The 14554-nt window shown below is 43.3% G+C and overlaps 1 protein-coding gene across 1 annotated transcript in view; it reads left to right on the top strand.

The window, feature by feature from the left end:
- The window catches only part of uvrag (UV radiation resistance associated gene), a 112244-nt gene that overhangs the window by 32622 nt on the left and 65068 nt on the right, over positions 1-14554 (top strand). The window contains exons 2-3 of the mRNA XM_088321605.1: positions 10519-10636; positions 10793-10827. Coding sequence (XP_088177731.1) covers positions 10519-10636; positions 10793-10827 — 153 coding nt within the window. The remainder of the gene's footprint in view (positions 1-10518; positions 10637-10792; positions 10828-14554) is intronic.

Here is a 14554-nt window from a genome sequence, read left to right as displayed (position 1 = left end):
ATTTTTTCCTTCTTTTTTTCTCTTCCTTTTGTTTCTTTTTTTCTCAGCTTTTCACTACTTTTTCATTTTGGTATTTTTATCTTTTTTGTTCTATTTCCCCCTTTAAGTCATTTTGTGCATAATTTTATATAATATTTGGTCATGTTGGGATTAAAGAAGCAAAATCAACCCGAAGAGCCGTTTAGGACCCGAAAGAGCCGGTTCCTTTTAGTGAGCCGAGCCGAAGAAGCCGGTTCTCAACAAACTCTATTAACTTTACTCAACTTCGTTCTACTTCGACTCGACTTCAAAATACTGCATTTAGGACACAACATCAGGGGAACCCGTGTATTTTTACCTTCATGCACTGTAACTTTGATTTAAGTCGCTTCTTAATTAGTAATTTTGAGCCCTCATATTTGTGCGCTGGCTAGATTTTCTTGTGCGCTGAGAATGTGCGAGCAGTGCGCAATTGCGCACGCGCGCAGCTTAGAGGGGACACTGGTTCCAACAGAGATCTTTGGGTCCCCAAAATTTAGTGTTATCGAGGTTAAAATTGTAAATCGACCCCCGTGACCCTAATAAGGATAAGCGGTACGGCTGATGAGATGAGATATAACTCTATATATTCATTCAGTTTTAACCATCACAGTTTATTCGTAATACAAATCAGTTATAACTTCAAGATTTTTCAGTTCACAACAATATTGTACATTATACAAAATAATATTGCTAAGATAATTATATTAATCTATAATTCCATTCACTTTTAATCATCACAGTTAATTGGTAATACAAAGCAGTTATCGCTTCAGATTTTTCAGTTCACAATATTGTAAATTATACAAATTAGTATTGCTGAAATATTAGTCTATATATTCATGCAGTTTTAATCATCACAGTTAATTGGTAATACAAAGCAGTTGTGATTTTTTCATATATTCTTTGTGGTTTGCTGTCACGCCACAGTTGGAATGCCTTCTCAAGGTCCAATCCATTAACATCCTCCTCATAGCGTAACCAGGAATAAAATTAAGTCCATTTGGGCAGAGAAGTCCTTATCTTGCCTAGGAGTATTATTTTGTTTATTTTCTTTCGTCGAGTCGTTCGCTTCAACACATGTGCTTTCCTAGGCCTCTCGTGTTTTCCTAGCGATCTTTCGAAGAATTTCTCCGCCGTTTTTTCGTGCCGGAATTATTGCCGTTGTTATCACTTTCTGCATTATGTTTCGACTTATTACTGACACTGAAGAAATTACCAATTTTGTGTTGATTTTTACCTTCCCTTGACGACAACCACTACAACAATGATGTAATCTCGAAGCAACAAGATCTCTTTCGCCGAGATCGGCGTGCAGACGAAAACTCGAACCGCGAGACCAAAACAACAATGGCGGATCTGCCTGACAAAAAGTTTGAAGTGGGGTAAATCTTTGTTAAAAATAAAAGTAATCGGCTAATAATGACAATTTTGTGTCGAAAAATTTGCGTCACAGGGACGTACGTTGAATTGACTCAATGTGTCCCCAGCAAAAAAGATGCGTCTAGGACGCAGGGACGCGGGCAAACGAGAACACTGCATCCATCCATTATCCTCCGCTTATCCGAAGTCGGGTAGCTGGGGCAGCAGCCTTAAAAGGGAAGCCCAGACATCCCTATCCCCAGCCACCTCCTCCAGCTCATCTGACGGAATCTTGAGGCGTTCCCAAGCCAGCCGAGAGACGTAGTCTCTCCAGCGTGTCCTGGGTCGCCTTCGGGGCCTCCTGCCGGTGGGTCATGCCTGGAACAGCTCCCGAGGGAGGCGTCCAGGAGGCATCCTTATCAGATGCCCGAGCCACCTCAACTGGCTCCTCTCAATGCGGAGGAGCAGTGGCCCTACACTGAGTCCCTCCCGGACGACTGAGCTTGTCACCTTATCTCTAAGGGAAAACCCAGACACCCTGCGGAGTAAACTCATTTCGGCTACTTGTATCCGGGATCGTGTTCTTTCGGTCATGACCCAAAGTTCATGACCATAGGTGAGGGTAGGTACGTAGATCGACCGGTAGATCGAGAGCTTTGCCTTTCGGCTCAGCTCCCTCTTCACCACACCGGACAGGGTCCAAATGACGACTGACGCAGCACCGACCCGTCTGTCGATCTCCCGTTCCATCCTGCCCTCACTCGTGAACAAGACCCCAAGATACTTGAACTCCTCCACTTGGGGCAAGATCTTATCCCCAACCCGTAGGGAGCATGCCACCCTTTTCCGACTGATTACCATGGTCTCGGATTTAGAGGTGCTGATCCTCATCCCGGCCCCTTTACACTCGGCTGCGAATCGCTCCAGCGAGAGCTGAGGATCACAGCCTGAGGAAGCCAACAGCGCCACGTCATCTGCAAAAAGCATTGACTGAATGCTGAGCCCCCCAAACCGGACTCAGTCCCCTCACCAAGGCTGCGCCTGGAAATTCTGTCCATCGGTGACAAAGGGCAGCCCTGGCGGAGTCCAACCTTCACCGGGAACGAATCCGACTTACTACCAACTCTCCATGTCCAAGGCAAACTCCCATGCACCCTCAAGAACCCTGCAGAGTGTGTAGAGCTGGTCCAGTGTTCCATGGCTAGGACGAAAACCACAATGTTCCTCCTGAATCCGAGATTAGACCTCCCGGCGGACCCTCCTCTCCAGTACCCCTGAATAGACCTTACCAGGGAGGCTGAGAAGTGTGATTCCCCTGTAGTTGGAACACACTCTCCGGTCTCCCTTCTTAAAGAGGGGAACCACCACCCCAGTCTGCCAGTCCAGAGGCATGTCCACGCGACGTTGCAGACGCGTGTCAACCATGACACGCCCACAACATCCAGAGCCTCAATGAACTCCGGGCGGATCTCATCGACCCCGGGGGCCCTGCCACCGAGGAGCTTTTTGACCACCTTGGTGACTTCAACCCCGGAGATGCGGGAGCCCAACTCAGAGTCCCCCGACTCTGCTTCCTTGGAGGAAGACTGTGGGATTGAGGAGGTCTTCGAAGTATTCCACCCACCGATTCACAACGTCCCGGGTCGAGGTCAGCAGCGCCCCACCGGCACTATACACAGTGTCGATGGCACACCGCTTCCCCCCCTAAGACGCCGGATGGTGGACCAGAATTTCCTCGAAGCCTTTCGGAAGTCGGCTTCCATGGCCCTGCCAAACGTTTTTGCCTCGGCAACGGCCGAAGCCGCATTCCGCTTGGCCAGCCTATACCTGCCAGCTGCTTCCAGAGTCCCACAGGCCAAGTAGGCCCGATAAGACTCTTTCTTCAGCTTGACGGCATCCTTCACCAACGGGTCTGAGGGTTGCTGCTGCGGCAGGCACCGACTACCTTACAGCCACAGCTCCCATCAGCCGTTTCGACAATGGAGGCGCGAACATGGTCCACTCGGACTCAATGTCCCCCGCCTCCCTCGGGACATGGGCAAAAAAAGCTTTGCCGGAGGTTTGAATTGAAACTTCTGACAGGAGATTCTGCTAGCCGTTCCCAACAGACCCTCACAACACGTTTGGGTCTGCCGGGTCGGACCGGCATCTTCCCACACCATCAGAGCCAACTCACCACTAGGTGGTGATCAGTTGACAGCTCCGCCCCTCTCTTCACCTGAGTGTCCAGAACATGCGGCCGCAGGTCCAACGAAACGATGACAAAGTCGTTCATCGAACTACGGCCTAGGGTATCCTGGTGCCAAGTGCACATATGGACACCCTTATGTCTGAACATGGTGTTCTTTATGGACACACAGAAGTCCAATAACGAAACACCACTCGGGTTCAGGTCAGGTGGGCCGTTTTTCCTCATCACGCCCCTCCGGTCTCACTGTTATTGCCCACGTGAGCGAGGGAGTCCCCAGGGGGCGCGCTCTCAAGCACACCCTCTAAGGACTCCAAGAAGGGTTGGTACTCTGAACTGCTATTTGGTGCATAAGCACAATTAACAGTCTGGACCCCTCCCCTCCCCTCACCCGAAGGCGGAGGTAGGCTATCCTCTCGTCTACTGGGGTGAACCCCAACATACAGGCGCTGAGCCGTATTGAAAGAGAGATTCCAACCCCTCTCGAGAGGACTGGTACCAGAGTCCAAGCCGCGTGTGGAGGTGAGTCCGACTAAATCTAGTCGGAACCTCTCAACCTCACACACCAACTCGGGCTCCTTCCCTGCCAGCGAGGTAACATTGCATGTCCCTAAAGCCAGTTTCTGTAGCCGGGGATCTTCGCGCCAAGTACCCCTCCCTTAGCCGCTACCCAGCTCTCTGCGCACCCGACCCCTCTGGCCCTTCCTACAGGTGGTGAGCCCATGGGAAGAGGGTCCCACGTCGTCCCTTCGGGCTGTGCCCGGCTGAACCCCGTGGGCAAAGGTCCAGCCACCAGGCGCTCGCCAGCGGACCCTACCTCCGGGCCTGGCTCCAGAACGGGGCCCCGGTAACCCGCGTCTGGGCGAGGGAAATTGAGGACCAATGTTATTTCTCGTCACAAGGGGTCTTCTGATCTGCGTTTTGTCTGGCCACTCACCTAGAACCTGTTAGCCATGGGTGACCCTACCAGGGGCTTAAAGCCCCCGACAACATAGCTCCTAGGATCATTGGGACAAAAACTCCTTTACCAGGATAAGGTAGCAAATCAAGGAGGAGACTGTGCATTGTGCAATATGTCAATTGTTTAACTCAGGTTGAAACTGCAATGTTTTATTTTGTGCAATTTGTCATTGTACCTTTGTTCTTTTAAGTTTAATGTCATTAATTTTGGCATTAAATGGACCACGACCATTTCCACTCATGTTCTATTGCTTTATTTATTCATTGAAAGTTGCAATTTACAATTACAACAAACAATAACTATTTGTATGAAACATTTGATCAAGGAAATTGATTGCAAATAAACAAATGGCGTAGTCACTGAGGACCAACTCTTTAAAGAACAGGTGTCAGAAGATATGTTGGGCCACTAAAAACGGATCGCATACTGCTAAACATGCAAGGCTATGGCAACAATATACTAGGCAACTATAGGTAAATACACAAATCTAACAACGGTGATAGTACATGTTTAAAGGAATAGTGTTGGCTAAACTTACTCAATTGAAGACTTTTTCTATGCAGAGAGTAAGGGGTTCGCGTCCCGAGACAGCTTCTCGTTCCCTTGAGAGAGCTATTGTATCCCTGCCAGAGCTCTGGGAAAGGATTTTCTTTTGTTTTTTACAATAAAGTGGAAGGAACAGACAAAAATGTTTCGGCGTGGTTTCTTCGTGTTCAATGCCCTCACTCACATGCGTGATTTGTAATCATCCTTTGGCTCCTAGAAGAACGAAAACAATAGATTCCATTTACAACTCTGCTTTGTGGCTGGTCGGTGGTTAAAACATTCCAGATCAAGCCACTCGTTCAGACGCTTTTGTGAATTTTGGCATCCAATAACTGCGCACTACATTTCTTTAGAGTTACAATGGCTTGCGAAACTATTTGGCCTCTTGAACTTTGTGACCTTTTGCCACATTTCAGACTTCAAACATAAAGATACAGCTGCAAGTCGCTTGGGGTATGTCTCTATCAATTTTGCACATCGAGAAACTGATATCTTTGCCCATTCCTCCTTGCAAAACAGCTTGAGCTCAGTGAGGTTGGATGGAAAGTGTTTGTGAACAGCAGTTTTCAGTTTTTTCAACAGACTCTCAATTAGATTGAGGTCTGGACTTTGACTTGGCCATTCTAACACCTTGATATGTTTTTTTTGATGAACCATTCCATTGTAGCTTTTGCTTTATGTTTTGGATCATAGATTGCTTGGTCAATGGCTAAAAAGGTAGGAATATACAAAGGTAATAAGAGAGCTAGCTAAAAAACAACTCAATAAAAAGATGAACAAATGATTTTGTTTAATACATTAATAGATTCTCATTCTCTTAATGAATTGCTTAAAAATAAATATCAACACTTTAATATATATTTTTTAGGCCATGCAGCCCATAAACTGACATTTACTTGTTTGAATTCCTCAAATATCAAGGTATCATCCTATTACTATGTTATTACTATGTTACTACCAGGTTATAAAAAATAGGATTAAATCGACTCAATCAATAAAAAAAATAATTTTACTCAAATCAGTATTACCTAGTGATGTGACGAATGTATCTGGAGTCGCAAGTCCTGGCCCGCACAAAGGGGGCGTGGTTAAATGGAGCCTGTATCGGGGTTCATCTCGTTTTTTCCTCATGTCACGTGACTGAAGGAAAACGAGACCCCGATTTTAGCGCGCACGTGACTGATTCGCGCACTAGAAATTGGCTGGAAAAACCCAGGAGTCCCCCGCACGACCGTCTGACGTGAATCATTGCTGTGTTACTTCGATTACTTGAGAATGGAGCCACCCAAAAAGCGAAGGACTTCACTAGTTTGGGAGAATTTTGAACAGATATCTCCCAATTAGGTATAAACAGACATGTATAATTAGGTACAGCCTAGGTCTCTATATTTATACACACACTTTGTGTGTGTGTGTGTGTGTGTGTGTGTGTGTGTGTGTGTGTGTGTGTGTGTGTGTGTGTTCAACATGGTGGCGCGCATGGATGGTGCGACTAGTTGCTCTCCAGCTAATCTATTCATTGCCGTCTTTTTTGCTTTCTTTTTTGGACACATGCGTGGCCAAAAATACTTACAGTAGAGACGAACTTATTCGGTTGGGTGGGCGTCTAAATTTCGACTTTTCGGGCACTTTTAACACCGCCTATGATATACCGAGCGAACTTCAAAGAGATCCGGCATCCTTGTGGACAACTATCCCTCCTAATAAACGACGATCACGGCGCCGTAAAGACAGAAAACAGAAGCGTGGTTGCCGTGCAGGTAGATGTGTGAAGCGTGCGAAGTCAAAGGAGCAAGAAGGACGCAAGGATGTGACTAATTCAACCATTCATTCCTTGCCGGACAACCGACGCTTTAAACTCAACGCTCACGAACTGCCCCAACGGCGACATCTTTTGACGATCTCTACAAAGACTACAAAGACTTCAGCTAAGTCAAATGATTCAGCAAAGCTAAAATTTGGTCTTTTAAATGTTAGATCGCTTGCTCCTAAAGCTTTACTTGTTGATAACATTATTCGTGATTATAAACTTAACTGTATCGGTCTTTGTGAAACTTGGTTACGCCCGGATGAGTATTTAGCGCTAAATTATGCTTCACCCCCTGACTACGCGAGTAGCCATGTAGCACGCACGTTGAAAAAGGGTGGCGGTGTCGCGCTCATTTCTGAAAAATCGCTCAAATTTAATCCTCGTACCTCTAATAATTTCAAGGCGTTCGAGGCTCTTGTGATGCGGTCCTCTCTATTGTCAATTTATGTAATAACTATCTATCGCGCACTTGGGCCATACACAACTTTCTTAGACGAATTTGCTGAACTTTTGTCTGAACTAGTAACCTATGCAGACAAAATGATAATTATGGGGGATTTTAACATTCATATGAACTCCCCACTCAGTTCACTTACTGTTGCATTTAGGTCTCTAATTGATGCATTTGGTTTTATTCAACTGGTTGATTTGCCAACCCATAAAGATGGAAACACGTTAGACTTGGTTCTGACTCGAGGAGTTTTAACCTCAAACATTATGGTGTTACCGTGTACTACCGTTATCTCGGATCATTATTTAGTTACATTTGAGGTGCTAGCTAAATGTAGTGTTAAAAAAGCTGAAGGATTTAGCGGACGCAATATAAGCACTGGCACAGTTTCTGAGCTCTTTGAACTCCTTCCTGGAGCAGTTGCGTCCTTTCCTTCATACAATGGCTCGATTGACTCACTCATGAATGAGTTCAATACTACCCTGACTAGTGTCCTAGATTAAATAGCGCCCATAAAGCTAAAATCACGGCCTAAAAGACGCACGCCTTGGTTTACTGATGAAACTAGAACCCTTAAACAAGAATGCAGGAAATTGGAAAGAAAATGGCGCGCTACCAAGCTTGAGGTTTTCTATCAAACCTGGTGTGACAGCTTGTTAAAGTATAAAGCGGCCCTTGCCTCTGCAAAATCAGCGGACCTTTCGAAGGTGGTTGTGTCTCAAAAGAACAATCCCAAAGTCCTTTTTGACACTGTAGCATCGCTTACAAGGCAACAGACTATCGCAGATAGTTCGACGCACTCTGCTCACGACTTAATGGTCTTCTTTACTAAGAAGATTCAATGCATACAGGAAGAAATTGCTAAAGACATTATTAATGCCACACTTATTAAAGGGCTGAAATCTACAGATGCACGACAGGGTGCCTGTCCAGGGAAATTGTCCAGTTTTAGTGAACTGTCACCTGATGATCTCAAACAGGTGGTGAATGCGGCCAAACCGACAACTTGCCAGTTCGACCCGCTCCCAGGTTCACTTATTAAAAGTCTTTTTGGCGTCCTTGGACCTTCAGTTCTAAATATTATAAACATATCACTCTCCTCAGGTGTAGTTCCAGCAGCTTTTAAGTCCGCCGTTATTAAACCCACACTGAAACGACCCAACCTTGATCCAGAAAGCTTATGTAAATATAGACCTGTGTCAAACCTACCTTTCCTTTCTAAAGTACTTGAAAAAGTAGTGGCACAGCAGCTGAATGATTTCATATCCGAGAATAACCTTTTTGAAACTATGCAATCAGGATTCAGGGCTAACCACTCTACTGAGACAGCTCTGATCAAGGTAACAAATGATCTCCTACTGGGAATGGATTCTAGCGCTTCATCACTTTTGCTGCTGCTGGATCTTAGTGCTGCTTTTGACACAGTGCACCACAATTTCCTATTAGAACGATTGGAAAAATGGATTGGTCTCTCAGGAACCGTCCTCTCGTGGTTCAGATCCTACCTCTCAGATAGGACGCACTGTGTTAAATATGGTGAAATGACATCTCAGCCCTTTAATGTTACCTGTGGTGTTCCGCAGGGTTCAGTGCTTGGCCCCCTTCTTTTCAGCATTTACATGCTTCCATTAGGTGATATTATTCGCAAGTACAATATCAGCTTCCACTGCTACGCAGACGACACTCAACTATATCTTCCGTTGGAAGAATCTCCCACACTAAACTGTGGAAATTTGGAGGCCTGCCTCCTTGAGATAAGAGTGGATGTCACTCAATTTCTTGCGTCTTAACTCTGAATAAGACCGAAATGTTAGTCATTGGTCCATCTAAATGCCGTGACTTATTCTCAAAAACTGCTGTGAACATTGACAAATGTCACATCACACAGAGTGACTCAGTTAAAAATTTAGGTGTCATATTTGACCCTGATCTATCCTTTGAAATGCATGTAAAGAAAATTACTAGAACCGCTTTCTTCCATCTTCGTAACATTGCTAAAATCCGTTCAATATTGTCTCAGTCGGATGCGGAAATTATAATTCATGCGTTTGTTACCTCCCGTCTCGATTACTGTAATGCACTACTCTCTGGTCTCCCGAAGTCTAGAATCAAGTCTCTTCAGCTGGTACAAAATGCCACAGTGAGGCTTTTAACTAGGACAAAAAAAGTACGATCACATAACACCGATTTTGGCTAACCTGCATTGGCTCCCAGTTAGCCTTAGATGTGATTTCAAGGTTCTCTTAGTATTATACAAAATCATACATGGACTTGCTCCCTCTTATCTTTCAGATCTGATTTGCCCCTATGTCCCGGTCCGAAGCCTACGATCTGAGAGTGCCGGTCTTCTGGTGATCCCAAGAGCAAAGAAGTGTTCTGCTGGTTCGAGACCGTTCTCCATCCAGGCACCGGTGCTGTGGAATGCTCTTCCCCCTGAGATCCGATCTGCAACCTCAGTGGAAATGTTTAAATCTAAGCTTAAAACTCACTTCTACTCCATAGCATATGAATAACCTACTCTTCTCGTCGGCTGAAAATAGTCTGTGTAATATATTTTAATAATTTGTGAAGCCCTTTGAGACTCTTCGTGATTTAGGGCTATAGAAATAAAAATGACTTGACTTGACTTGTGTGTGTGTTACACAGAATATAATAATTCTAGTTCATTCTATAATATATGTAGATAAAAATGCCACAGATTGTATTCCTCAATAAAATGCACTATTCCCTCTATCAAATGTGGGTCCCAGTTACACAAGCACATCAGTTACTGAACATACAACTGACAAATATACGGACAATATCTAATGGACAAAAATTCCATTATTTTGTGCACATATTTACTGGTTTGTTGCCTATAAACCACATAACATCTGCGTTACATGAATAGCCAGCAGATGTCAGCACTGCAAAATGAGCTATTAAATGAGGCCTCGATTGATCAGGATATTGGCAAAGCAATTGGCCTTAAAGACTCAACACATTCAAAAGGCTTTATCCCGCCATCACTAGTGACCTATTTTCAGAACAGGTCTGCGGGCACCTTAACTGTCCTTAGGGGGCACCACGTTAAAGACCCGTTGTTTAGAAAATGAGCTTTACTTTATATTTTAATGAATAAAAATTGACTTTGTTGTTTAAACAAACTGGTTTGTATTTACTCTTCTGTTTAATTCCACCAGAGACGGCTGCGTCACCTACGGAGCATCGCGGCCCGAAACATCGTCAATAAAAATGGTTCTCCACTGCTGGACACATACTTTACCCTCCACCTCTGTATGGACGACCGCATATCTAGTGGTCAGTTTTGATTTCATTTGTGGGGTTTGCAAGAGAAATAAGTACAAAATTAATCTCAGTAAATGTGTATTGCTTCTTTTTATGTAGTTTTATTTCACTTCTATTGGTCCTAAATTGTATTCACTTATTCTTACATTGTTTTTTATGTCCTTTTAGATTTCTACAAGAGTGAAATCATACGTGACTCACTGGTGAGTATTTTTAGTCTCCACACATATTTGCATTCCAGCTATGTTGAGAATGTGTTTCATTGGCTCTAAAAAATCAAGATGGTAATATGAATCTACAATAAAATAACAATTTTCAGAGCGTTCAAGAGCTATCAATTTTAAAAAAAATCCACATTGTGTTTAAACACAGTTACTGAAACATTTTACATGTAAAAATGTAATATTGTCCACAAAATAATAATTCGAAAAATGAAATCAACATGCTGGTATAGGACAATTTCCCTTACAGAGAAGTTATTCATTAGTTAAAACATTTTATTGACTGATATATGATTTTGTTATACAACTCTTAGAAAAGGTATGGAATCACCAGCCTTGGGCAAACCCTCACTCAAGACATTTTATTCTGTTGAAAGAAATATTTTAGATCACTAACATATGAAGCAATCGTAAGGTAATTCCAAAGTGCAACATATCTGCATTCAGTAACACTAAAACAATAAAAGTAAAAATATTGCAATGGTCATAAATAAATAAATGTTACTTTTATAGAGCAAGTGTAGGCAAACAAATAGAAGAACACTCAATTATGAGGGAAAAAATATGGAATCAGTGCATTTTGAGTTGAAAATAAGTGTGCATCCCTGTCAATTTCCTTTCCTTAATTGGGCACATGGCTTAGATTTAGTCTGCTTGTTAGTCAGCAGTTTGAAACTGAAGTTATCACACCTTTGATGGGTCCTGGTTTAAGTGGATTGGCAAAAACCATGGTTCCAACAAGGGAGATGTCTCTTGAGAACAAAGACAGGATTGGCAAACTTCTTGAAGAAGGTGACTCTACTCGTATAATTGCCAAATATGTGGGCTGTTCACAGTAAGCTGTATTGAAGATTTGGGCCAAGTACAAACAGCATTGGAAGGTTGTTAAAGTCAAGCATACTGGTAGGACAAGGAAGACATGTAGGCGTCAAGACAAAAAACTAAAGGCAATATGTCTTTAAAACATAAAATGCACAACAAGACAAATGAAGAGGAAATGGGAGGAAGTTGCAGTGATTGTATGTGACAGAACTGTGCAAAATCGCCTATGGAAATTGGATTTTCCTATAGGAAATAAAAGGAAACCATCGCTGAGCCTTAAACGCAAAAGAACAAGACTGCAATGGGCTAAGGAGACACAATCATGGACTGTGGATGACTGGATAAAGGTTATCATCAATGATGAGTCACAAATCCCAACCAGCCAAACTTAACGATTGATATTTTAAACCCAAACCCGGCCCTTGATTCGGGCTGGGGTTACCGTACTTTAAGCATCCATTAGTTAGTGCTGCGCTAATGGTTATGTCAACAAAATAGTCTGATAAGCAAGTCAAACTTTATTGATGGATAACGCTCTCTGACAACTCCATACCCTCCCAAAATAAATACAGTTGTTTCATTATTTTCCCAGAGATAAAACATTAGTATTTTAGTGACACATCTCTGAACATCTTTTAACTATCTTTCAACAGCAACAAGGTATAATATTTAACATTTTCTCCATTCAATAAATTTCGTAAAAACAGTCTGATACTGTTATGTTAAATTGAATATTAATCACAGTGAGGATCAGCACCACTAAAGTCCGAGACCATTGTGCTCAGGAGGAGTTCAAGTATCTTTGGGTCTTGTTCACGAGTGAGGGTAGGATGGAATGAGAGATTGACAGACGGGTCGGTGCAGCTTCTGCCGTCATGCGGACCCTATACCTGGTGAAGAGGGAGCTGAGCCGAAAGGCATATCTTTCGATTTACCGGTCGATCAACGTTCCTACCCTCACCTATGGTCATGGATTGTGGGTTATGACTGAAAGAACACGATCCCGGATACAAGTGGGTGAAATGAGTTTCCTCCACAGGGTGGCTGGGCTCTCCCTTAGAGATAAGGTGAGAAGCTCAGTTATCCGGGAGGGACTCAATGTAAAGCCACTGCTCCTCCGCATTGAGAGGAGCCAGTGAGGTGTCCCGGGCATGTCCCACCGGCATGAGGCCGCGGGGACGACCCAGAACACGCTGGAGAGACTATGTCTCTAGGCTGGCCTGGGAACGCCGTGGGATCCCGTCGGATAAGCTGGAAGAAGTGGCTGAGGTTAGGGAGGTCTGGGCTTCCTTGTTAAGGCTGCTGACACCGCGACCCGACCCCGGATAAGCAGAGGATGATGGATGGATGGGCAATCACAATATGGTAACACTCGATACAGTGCAAAGCAATAACCGCATGCACCACGCACTACTTCTAAGGGGGAAAATCGAATCGGCGGCTTCTTACCGTACTTGCTAGACCTGGTGCGACTCAATATTGATCCCTGTATAAGGCACACGGTCAGCTTTTTGAAAAGTTGAAGGCTTTTAGGGCCGCCTTTTAGTCTGAAGACACTTTTGGGAAGTTCTCTTTGATTGCTGTTGTGTTACATTCAAATAAATTGCAAATATATTAAGTCAATCTGTTTCCCAACAATGCACTTCCACCAAAAAGTGTTATTAAATACAGTTATGTATTATGCAACAGACTAAACAAATACACACACCTTTAGTATTATGCAACAAAAGATACTTTTTTTTTTTAAAAACAAATCTCTTGTAATACTTGTTGTAAAAATAACTGACGTCTGTGGACCTTGCAACATATCCAATATGACATTAGCCAATTCATTAAAACTTAGTAAACGAACTTGTGTTGCTGGAAACTCGGCAAAATGTAACTTGATTTAATGTCAGGTTTTGGACATGTTTCATGAAGATTTGGTTGCAACCAAGCAAGATTGGTGCTTTTCACCATTAATCCTGGTGGCGCTCGCAGACATTGTGTGACTGCTCAGACCAATGGAAGCCTGCAGGGAACATTGGCTTCAACTCTATATGATGTTGACAGCCTTGCTGTTGATTCATGAGCTTATCCAAACTAATTTTAAGCATGGAGCTCAGTAACCCCAGGAAGTTAGATGCTGAGGGATTAAAAAAGGAAGTACAGTAATGCTTCCTTTTACCTTTGCTCAACTTCCTTTTAAAGAATTTGAAGTTATTGCAGGCAAAAGTGTTCCGTCTCAACCCTGCCATTAATCTTGAGACATAATTTCTGCTCAATTTTCCTCTGTATTATACTTCCTTTTTAGACACTCCAACAACCGAGTTCTGTCCTGGGCTGTGTTTTTCAGTTCATGTCAAGTCAAGTCAAGTCATTTTTATTTGCATAGCCCTTAATCACAAAGAGTCTCAAAGGGCTTCACAGATTATTACAATGCACACAAAAGAGCAGGTGATCTGAATCATTTCAAATGTGCATTTTAAGCAGATAACAAAATATTTCATAGTGTGGCTTATTTTAACACATCCCCATTAATGTATGTATTTTTGACAGCATTTTTATACAAATCTAAGTGTAATTTATACCATCCCATTCCACATGCCTATCAGTTGTTTTAGATTGTGAGTTAAATCAACATGCTGTGGTCTGTATCAGTGTTTTTCAACCAGTGTGCCAGGGCACACTAGTGTACCAAGAGACCTTGTGAAATGTTCTGTGATAAATTGCCCTATTATATCTTTGCATAAAAAGCAAGCCATTGTTCAGTATCTTCGATTCCTTACAGTCAACAGCCGAGTATCTGTAACATTCCTTCTTGGCAGATAGTTATATTTTCCTTTTACAGGGAGTGCAGAATTATTAGGCAAATGAGTATTTTGACCACATCATCCTCTTTATGCAT

Source organism: Urocampus carinirostris, chromosome 17 (genome assembly GCF_059441175.1).
Source record: "Urocampus carinirostris isolate Australia breed hairy pipefish chromosome 17, RoL_Ucar_1.0, whole genome shotgun sequence".
Classification (NCBI taxonomy): domain Eukaryota; kingdom Metazoa; phylum Chordata; class Actinopteri; order Syngnathiformes; family Syngnathidae; genus Urocampus; species Urocampus carinirostris.
Note: the sequence above shows the minus strand (reverse complement) of the source record. Positions and strands in the feature narration are given on the sequence as shown.